Source organism: Bos indicus, chromosome 3 (genome assembly GCF_029378745.1).
Source record: "Bos indicus isolate NIAB-ARS_2022 breed Sahiwal x Tharparkar chromosome 3, NIAB-ARS_B.indTharparkar_mat_pri_1.0, whole genome shotgun sequence".
Classification (NCBI taxonomy): domain Eukaryota; kingdom Metazoa; phylum Chordata; class Mammalia; order Artiodactyla; family Bovidae; genus Bos; species Bos indicus.
In genome coordinates this window covers 59125905-59135843 of record NC_091762.1, presented here as the reverse complement: position 1 = coordinate 59135843, position 9939 = coordinate 59125905, and the positions used below count along the sequence as shown (strand labels likewise).

General features: G+C 40.7%; 1 protein-coding gene across 1 annotated transcript; it reads right to left on the bottom strand.

Annotated features, from left to right (window-relative positions):
• Positions 1-326: 326 nt before the first annotated feature.
• Positions 327-7551, bottom strand: C3H1orf52 (chromosome 3 C1orf52 homolog). The gene is made up of 3 exons (XM_019957177.2): positions 7237-7551; positions 6406-6604; positions 327-990 (listed from the first exon to the last, which is right to left on the bottom strand). The coding sequence occupies exons 1-3, from the start codon at positions 7510-7512 to the stop codon at positions 917-919; spliced, it is 549 nt and encodes a 182-aa protein (XP_019812736.2). The 5' UTR covers positions 7513-7551; the 3' UTR covers positions 327-916.
• Positions 7552-9939: the final 2388 nt, after the last annotated feature.

Genomic DNA, 9939 nt, shown 5'->3' with positions numbered 1-9939 from the left:
CTATAATTTCATTTGCTACATCTAGCAACTTGTAGAAGATCCTTATCTCTGGCAAGCTTACTATTTAAGAGGCAAATTAACAAAAGATCATAACATAAGGTGTATGTGATAAGTGCAGTAATATAACCAGGAGAGGAGATCTCCCCTGATTACCACAGAAGACTACCTGGAAAATATGGCAACTGCAGTTCCTAAAAGATGACTAAATGCAGATTGCCAGATATGTGGTTTAGTGTGATTTCCAGAGTTCAAGTGTTCTGAGTTAAATCCCAAATCCACTGCTCACTAGCTGTGTAACCTTGGATAAATTAATCTCTATTATAAAATGAGGCTACTAATACCTGCTTTATTAGGCTACAGATCAGAGATAATACATGCACAAAGCACCTAGAACACGGGAGGCACTTCCAAAATGGAAACAGCCACTATGAGAAGGTCACATGGCAAAAAGGGTACTTGTCACAGATATTCAAATGTTAATGTTATGCAGTAATATCGGTAAATTTATTTCCATGATCTATTTACACTGTACAAACACTGTTGAAAAGCACCCTACAAGATCACAGTACATTACAATATATTTACTTTAAAAATATACTCCTTTATAAAAGGTTCATAGAACACTGGCATGTCAACTTGGGATGAAACTCAAAGCATGTCACCAATTCTGCGGTAGCAAGAATGCTTCCAAGCATTGTCAATTACACAATCACAAGTCACCATTTCAGTTTTAAATACATATTTTTAAATAAAAAATGAATTCTACAGTGGAAAGTTCCGGCAAGAATACTCATTAGTTAATTAACATATATTTTCATGGAGATGTTGTTTCATAGTAATTTACAGTATCAACTTAATTTGCCAAAAAGACCCATTTCAACAAGTTTTGCAGTCCAAAGATTCTTGTCATTCTTGTCTATTTTTTCTTCTTTGTTGGTTCTCCCAGTTCTATTTTGCGCTTCTTAGAAGTATGCTCATCTTTTTCATCATCTTTAAATAGGAAAGGAAGAGTTTCAATCAGTAACTTTAAAAAAATATTAAACATTAAAATTTCATTGACTATAACAAAATCATCATCCTCAACTAATGTTTCTTTCAAAGTTTTCCAATAAAAAATAAAAACTTAAAGGTAGCTGACAGTAAGAAAATCAAATTTGTTCTGATAAAGCTATTCTCAAATATTCTACAGTATATACATGGTGAATATTTAATACATAATCTACATGTTAAAAATGGGATATTTTCTGTTGTTTTTTTACAAAAGAAGATGTCAATTTTACCATGACATTATTTAAGTGACTATCTGGTAGTCTTTCCCTTCTAATCTGCCTTCTCTCTCCCACAAACAACTCCCCTCCCTATTTCATCTCCCCATCCCCACCCCCACACTTACTTTTTGAAGTTAAAAAAGCACTCACAGGTAGATGTTTCACTGAAACTGTATTTTCAATTTTGTCCTATGTAGGTAGTTCTACTTTCTCCCCCATTCCCAGGAGAGTCAGAATATTCCAATGGCAAGAAAAAACAGGCTTCTTCCCCCCCTTCATATTATGGGGAATTGGGAGAGGGGAGGGGAGAAGAGCCTCACATTAAAACCATGTTCTTTACACTTTTCGACAATGTTATTAGTATCTGTAGTCACAGAAAATTTCTAATAAATAAAAATATTGTAAAATCTGAAACAGTGGACCCTTTTATTCAATTAAAACAATCCAGCTACACATTTCAACAAAATACAGGATAGCACAGAGCAGCTGTTAGTTCCCATCCTTGAACAAATGTGTGGCATTATTTTAAGAACTCCACACAGATGGAATAAAGTACACGTAGGAGATGTTATGATTTATAAAGTACAAATTTATTTTAAGCACATTACTGAATTCTTTGTACTTTATTTCTCAATCAAGAGATACTCAAAGTTCAATAACTACCCATGTGGTAGCCTATAAAAAAATGTTTTGATGCTGAAAGGGGACTTCCTATTAAAAAATCTGGGAAGCCAACTGATATAGAACATAGATTCTTTTTTTCCAACTTCCCTTTTATTATTAACAGTCAAGAGAACAATGCCAATGTCACTGTTATTACTCAACACTTCACATTTACAAAATGACTTTACAGTCATTTTTACATGTTATTTTTTGATATTCTTCTGATAAAGACTGAGGAGTTCTGTCACTACTCTTTTTTTAATTGGATTATAGTTGACACTAACATTAGTTTCAGGTGTACAACATAGTGATTTGATATTTTTATACATTATGAAATGATCACCACAATAAGTCTAGTTATCACCTGTCACCGTACAGAGTTATTACAGTATTATTGACTATATTGCCTATGTTGTACATTACATCCCTGTGCTTTAACTTATTTTATAGCTGGAAGTTTGTACCTCTTAATCCCACTCACATATTTCACCTGTCCCCTTAACTCCTTCCCTTCTGGCAACCACCAGTTTGTTCTCTTTATCAAGGAGTCTGCTTCTGTTTTTCGGATCACAAACTCATTATGGGAAAAATAAACTTAAAATTTTAAGCCGGGACTTTCCTGGTGGTCTAGTGGTTAAGAATCTGCCTTGCAATGCAAGGGATGTGGATCAGGGAACTAAGATCCCACCTGCCTTTGAGCAACTAAGCCCTCACATGGCAACTACTGAGCCCATGTGCCACAACTAGAGTCCAAGCGCCACAAAAAAAAGATTTTGCATGAGGCAACTAAGACCCAACTCAGCCAAACATAAATAAATTAAAACAAACAAACAAACCCCCCCCAAGCCTTCAATTCCCTTCCGATAACTACCAAATTCAGAATATTTCCTTTGTTGATATGGACAATAATTAGTATCAAAGCAGGTAATGCATCTTCAAAACCAGCCAAGGTCTTTGTTTTTTAATTGGATTTTAATTATCACCATGCCTGACTTTTGAGATTCTTTTCACTAGTAATATAAAAATTGAAATTACTTTTAAACTCTACTAGAAAATGCACTGCTAACATATTCTAAAAAGATGATCCTGAGACACTTCTGCTTTTAGTCTGTCACTTACTACAAATACACTTACTGAATAACAAGAAAAACAAACTACTGAGGCTAGAAAAATAACTTCCTACCAGTTGCTGAACAGAAGAGCTAATGCCATCTAGTGATATAACAAGGCACTGCCTTAGGGAAAAAAAAAGAAACTTGAAGTGTCTAATCAACTTCACTGAGTTTCTTACTCTGTGCTATATACTACAGATGCACTAGTAAGGAAGCAGTTGTTTTATATGGAATTCACATCACTTGAAGCAAACAAGTTTAAATTATTGACAGAAACTAACTTTATAAATTCTTTAAACAAGTGCTGGTAAGTAGTAAGGCTCTGTAACGAGTTCTGAATTTTTCCCAGCTTCTTCTATCTAGAAGGAGTTAACTGGTAAAAAGACGCCAAAGAAAATGAGAAGAAAAGTAAAATCAAAGTTATCTGATAATCTAAAAAATGAGATAATTTAAGAGTGTGGAACTTCTAATACAAGATATTTTATGAATTTTAAAAAAAGCTAAAAAAAGATGATGGGAAGTCGACTTGTTAACATGGCACAGGAGACTAAAATGGCAAAAATCACTTCTAAGAAGGAAGGTATTTATTACAAAAAAAGGATAGTTATACTCAACAACCAACATCGAAGTCAGAATTGAAGATTTCAGTATTATCTTTCAATCTCATAATCCAGCTTTAAGCTGGCTGAGCACTGGGATCCTTTTGTGTTTTGACATTGCCAACATCCACTTCCTAGTGGAGGGCCATCCTGTGATCAAAAGGTCAGAAATTATCATGGGACTAGCAGCATTATCTGACACATATTTTCTTCTATCTGAATTTAAAAGGCAAGCTGGAAAAAAAGATAATTCTTTCTACTTGTTTGTCCTGGTATATAAGCCTAGGCTTTTCCACACAGGAACAAAGATAGACGAACACCAGCCTATTGACACCCCGGATTGAATATCAACTCTAATGGCCTTACTGCCAATTCTTCCCACAGGAGAGCTACTCCTCAAGCACTCTGGCTTGGAAAACATCAAGAGACTAAACCCCAATTTAATAAAGCATCATTTCCATTTAAAAATCTGATTCCTATTCTGTCTCTTCCTACTTGTGTGAAGCTAGGCAAATTCTTTAAGCTGCAACTGTTTTCTTGTCTACAAACAGTAATAACAAATGTACTAACTCTGTACTAGGTTGCTAAGAGTAATAAACTAGAAAACTTATGTAAAAGTAGTATTTTAGAGCTTGGCATTGTCTAGTTTTGTGACCTTGGACAAGTCACATAAGCTTTCGTTTTGACATTTCCCTAATGGTTTCACAGGGGTTGTAAGGATTAAACGTAATTTATGCAAAAGTGCTTTTTATTAACTATATAAAACTATTATAAAATATGAGGCATTTTAAATGTCCACTTCATTTGGCATCTCCAAAGAGATGCCATTTACTGAAAATATGCCTTCACTAGTGATTTCTAATTCACACCAGAAGTCATGAAAGAAATGGAAAAACCAGGTAGAATCATAACTGGAGAGTAATATCTTTTATAGTAAAAAAAAAAAAAAATGAAAGAGAATATACACTGCAGAGTGTATACTGCATTTAACTGTTCATCTCTTTAGGGTTAGTTAAAACTGTTTCTTTAATCTTTCTTTGACTTTCATGATCTTGATACTTTTGAAGACCCAGCTCATTCTTTTGTGGAATATCCTTCAATTTGGATATGTTTGCGTTTGACAGGAATGTCACCAATGTGATGCTGTGTTCAAGTGACACTCAGTTTTGATTTGTCCTATTACTTACGATGTTCAATCACTTGATTAAAATTGTGTCTTCCAGGCTTCTCTACAATGAAGTAACTCCAAAATAAAGTTACTGTTTTTTTCCATTTGGAATTGACAAGTATTAATTTTGTGAAAAGATACTTTAGATCTGAATAAATATCCTATTCCTTAAAAAACGCAAACAAACAAAAACTGGAGTAAGACCTTCTACCAGTTTGTTACCCTTTCTCTCACAAGAAAATTCTCTACAGTTATAAAGGAGCTAAGTAAAGTAGCACTTGTATTATGGGAAGATCAGAAATTTGTTTAAGAAAACAGCACACTCTTCCATAAAAATGACAGTCAAAAATATTTAGTCCAATAATCCATTAAATACTTAAAATGTACTACAAATGGAAATACAAACATAAATAACCCCTGGATCCTGGTATTTAAGAAACTCATTTTTATAAAGGAGACAGACTTATGAACAAACAGCACATAAAAAAAGTGCTAAGTGCCATCCATGGGAAGCCCAGGTGGCTCAGTGGGTAAAGACTCCGCCTGCCAATGCAGGAGACACAGGAGACTCAGGTGGGGAAGATGCCCTGGAGAAGGGAATGGCAACTCACTCCAGGATTCCTGCCTGGGAAATCCCGTGGACAGAGCAGCCTGGCAGGCTACAGTCCATGAGGTCGCCAAGAGCTGGACATGAAAAAGAGTGGAACATGACTGAGTGACTGAGCATGCACATGCATGTGAGACAGGGTACAGAGGAACAGACATTTAACCACAGACTAAGGTGACACATGTATGGAACATTAAAGGTATGGAACCATTACACAGCTTGGTCTATTCAGTGCTGAATTTTAAGATCTTAGGAGCAACCCCCTCTAGTACTTTCGCCTGGAAAATGCCATAGACAGAGGGGCCTGGCAGGCTACAGTGCATGGGGCTGCAAAGAGTCGGATGCAACTGAACACATAAACTACTACAAGGGGGCCATGTGAAATGAGGGAGAGAAAAAGGCAGTCTATCACAGAGGACTGCTGCTGTGAAGGGTTTTAAGCAAGTGAGGCCAGAAGGTGGAGTGGGTAAAAGTATGGAAGCAGAGATTACTGAGATTACTTATGACTCCTTTTTCCATTCTAACTACCTAACACTTAAAATCCAAGCAAGAGATGGAATTACAATATTAGAACTAAGGCAAGACAACTAAGTCATTATCTTACTACTATTTTCAATCATTATGTATTAACGGTAAGAAATTCATTTTGTGACAGTAATTTTAGCTCTAAAGCACAACTGCTTTGATATAAAGTAAAACCTTCACCACTTCACAACTGTGATTACAACAAAGAGTTTATGAAGTAACTCACGTTGCTCTAACAATAAGACATCATATATCACACATAATACTGGTTGAGATATCAAAGATTTCACTTTAAATCCTGAATATTTTATGACCTTTCTCAAAAACAGAGCAAAAGATATCCAAAGACCATCATAATCAGTTTAACTCAATAGATTTAAATTTCATTCATTAAATATCTCGTTCTTTTAAAATTCATCACAGGGATCAAAAGGTATTACCACTGGAATCTGACATTCCTTACCTGATTCCACTGTCTCTTCCCCTTCTGGTAGAAGCCTAGCTTTCTTAGCATTCTGTGGGGCATCATCACCATTGTCCTCATATATGTTAGACCATTTTATTGCCATATCCAGCTCTGGAGGGGGAGGTTTCTTCTCTGTAGAGTAGGTCTCCGGAGGTGGTACATAGTGTGACTTCCATATTTTGAATTCCTTTGGAGGCTGTTAAGCAAACACATTAAGAAGCACTGTGACGAACCGAGGTTTCTATAATCGATGTGGGCACATGCAACTCCCTGCCGTTCGCTTACTATTCAGGTTGACTTTTTTTTTTAAGGTTTAAAGACACATTTTTCCATCAAAATCACAATACTGTTAAGTGAAAAGCCAAAGGGTTCCCTGTACGAATAAAGCTAATAACTTTTAGTTACCAAAGAAGAATCCAGTCTCAGATACTACGCCAAGGCTGACCCCTTCAGGAGGCTGCAGCAGACACTGTCTTGGAGGCAGCACCGCAGGCACTTCGGCGTCAAAGGGAAGGGGTCTCGGGGAGAAGCTGCAGCAGGGGGCGGGGGAGTCACCACCGTTAGTCCTCGCCGCGCGGGGTCAGGGCACCGAGTGTGGAGGTTTGGGTCTCCTCACAAGGGGGTGGGGGCTGCGGGTCCAGTATGACACCCACCAGGCTGGGGGAAAGGGGCCCGGGCTCCCCAGGGCTGGAAGTGGGAGAGGGTGGTGCGGCATCCCGCAGGGCGTGACTGCGTGTGAGGGGCGGACAGCTGGTCCCCAAGACGGGGCTCAGGAGGAAGGGGGCGGAGGCTGGGACCAAGATCGAGAAACGGGGTCGGGGACCTCACCTCCTCTGGAGCTTTGACGACATGCCTCTCCCAGTCTATCTGTTTGTTGAGCGGATTGTAAAGAAAGGCCGGGCGAGTCACGCTCCGGAACAGCTCGTCTGGTCCAGGCAGCCGCTTCTCCGCCTTGTTCCCATAGCCGCCGGCAGACTTCGCTGTATCTTGACCCTTACGACTTGTTTCCTCCGGCTCGCTGTTATCCTCCTCGTCCGAGGAGCCTGAGCTGCTGCTGCCGTATGCGGCGAAATAGCTCAGAGGATCCTTCTCTTCCGCTGCCATGACTGCGGCACCGGTCCGCCCACGGCTCCGCCGGAAACCGGAAGTCACTCCAGGGCCCGCCCCGCAGCTGACCCCGCCCCAAGTCTCGCTGACGGGCCCGAGGTCTGCGCCCCCTGGCGGTTGCGTCGCGTTTTTGCGCCCGGCTTCGGGGACTGAGGCTGAAGGCTGGCCACACGTCCCTAAACAGGGAGTTCTAATGCTCATTAATGAGAGGCCTTGAAAAGGGACAGATCCTGAGACGGTAGTCTCAACCAAACTTTCAAATACAGTAAGACTTTATTAAAGGCAGAGAAGAGCTGAAAAAATTTCTTTTCACTGCCACCTTAAAGCCCTTGCCCAGTGAGACCGGGATTTCTTCCTGTTTGTACAGCATATCTTCTTCAAAATAAAATTACTCGTCCCCTCTGTCGTCATGGAAGACTTCTGTGGGTAAGTGGTCAAGCAGAATTCTCTCCTGCTTCACCTCATTCCAGCGCACTCTGAACAACCTTCTTTGTTGGAACTTCTCTTGTATTGCATCACACCATTGTTGAACAATCCGCTCAACAAACAGGAGGATCTGAGGGATCCTCCAAACGCTATGGCTTCTTACTGTCAGCCTCCTCCGTGCTGGCTTTGCTCTGTATGGCCCTTAAGTGTTGATGGTTCCCAACGTACTATACCATCGTTCAGCAACACCTACTAACCAGGTGTTACAGAGTTGCAAGTCAGATCAGATCAGATCAGATCAGTCGCTCAGTCGTGTCCGACTCTTTTCGACCCCATGAATCACAGCACGCCAGGCCTCCCTGTCCATCACCAACTCCCGGAGTTCACTCAGACTCACGTCCATCGAGTCAGTGATGCCATCCAGCCATCTCATCCTCTGTCGTCCCCTTCTCCTTCTGCCCCCAATCCCTCCCAGCATCAGAGTCTTTTCCAATGAGTCAACTCTTCGCATGAGGTGGCCAAAGTACTGGAGTTTCAGCTTTACCATCATTCTTTCCAAAGAAATCCCAGGGCTGGAATGCTTGTGACTTCAACAGCCGGGTCTCCAAATCCAGTCTCTGCAAGGCAAGCTCTGAACCACACCTCTCTACTTATCTCTTAAACTTTCCCTAAGGCCAGATCTCAAACACCCACTTAAAGATCAGTAAATTGTTTTTCCATATAATTTGCTTCTACATTTGTGTCCCTCCCTTTTAGTAAATGACATAACCACCTGCTTAGCCACCAGGGAAACTAGAAATCTTTGACTTTTGGGGAACTTAGAATGATACACACATGAAGGCAATAAAGTTGGTATCAGTGTAAAGTTGGTATCAGTGGTATGCATTCACAGACCTCACATAAGGATGCCTATGTCAGACATTATTTAGCAACTATACAACAATGGTTTTTGTAGCCAAAGAATACAGATTAAAATTAACCAAGGGAAGAGATGTAAGGATAGAATGCTGGAGCCTTCCACATGCAGAGCTTCTGGTTGTCTTCTCCCAGTGGAGGTTGTAGACAATGCTCACTTCTGCAGCAAAGATATGTGACAACCTGCACGGAGCCATCAGGGGAGCCTCACCAGAGCCTGAGTCTCCAGAGGTTTTATTGGGGATCGGTCATTCGGACATAGCCTGTGAAAGACGCTTAGTGTCCGACTCTTTGCAACCCCATGGACTATACAGTCCATGGAATTCTCTACTCCAGAATACTGAAGTGGGTAGCCTTTACTTTCTCCAGGGGATCTTTCCAAACCCAGGAATCGAACCCAAGTCTCCTGCATTGCAGGCAGATTCTTTACTAGCTGAGCCACAAAGGAAGCCCAAGAATACTGGAGTGGGTTGCCATGCCCTCCTTCAGGGCATCTTCCCAACCCAGGGATCGAACCCAAAGCTCCCACATTGCAGGCGGACCCTTTACCAGCTGAGCCACCAGGGAAACCCAAGGATACTGGAGTGGGTAGCCTATCCCTTCTCCAGGGGATCTTCCTGCAGGGTAAGGGAGTTAGAGAAGGTGAGGTTCAGAAAAAGAATGAGACCTGCACTTTACAGGTACAGATCACCTTTAATGAGGCGAGAAGGGGCAGCAGTCAGATTAGTGAGCTGCAGCACTAACCCAAGAAAAGAGTAAGTGTATATAGAGGCATATATGTGGAAATCTACTGTCTTAAGGGGGCCTGTTCTTCTCCAAGGTTGTTCGGAGTAGTTGTCTCTTAAAAGACTGGGGCAAGGAATTCTGGAGATCGGCCAGAGGCTGGGACCAGCTGGGAGCTGGGTGTAATCAGCCTTAAGGTCCATTTTTTTCCTTTGGGTGAGAGAGTTCTTTATTTGGCATAGGATGGTGGGGAGGACCCAGAGAAGAGTTTTAACTCCGGGCTATTTTGAGCCGTGTAACTTTCCTTCACTTCCCAACCCAGGAATCGAACAGGGGTTTCCTGCATTGCAGGCAGATTCT

Coding starts and splice junctions, on each gene's coding strand:
- C3H1orf52 (XM_019957177.2), bottom strand. CDS start 7,512: ATGGCAGCGGAAGAGAAGGATCCTCTGAGCTATTTCGCCGCATACGGC. Junction 6,605..7,236: donor TCGTCAAAGCTCCAGAGGAG/GTGAGGTCCCCG, acceptor TTTGCTTAACAG/CCTCCAAAGGAATTCAAAAT. Junction 991..6,405: donor GGAAGAGACAGTGGAATCAG/GTAAGGAATGTC, acceptor TCCTATTTAAAG/ATGATGAAAAAGATGAGCAT.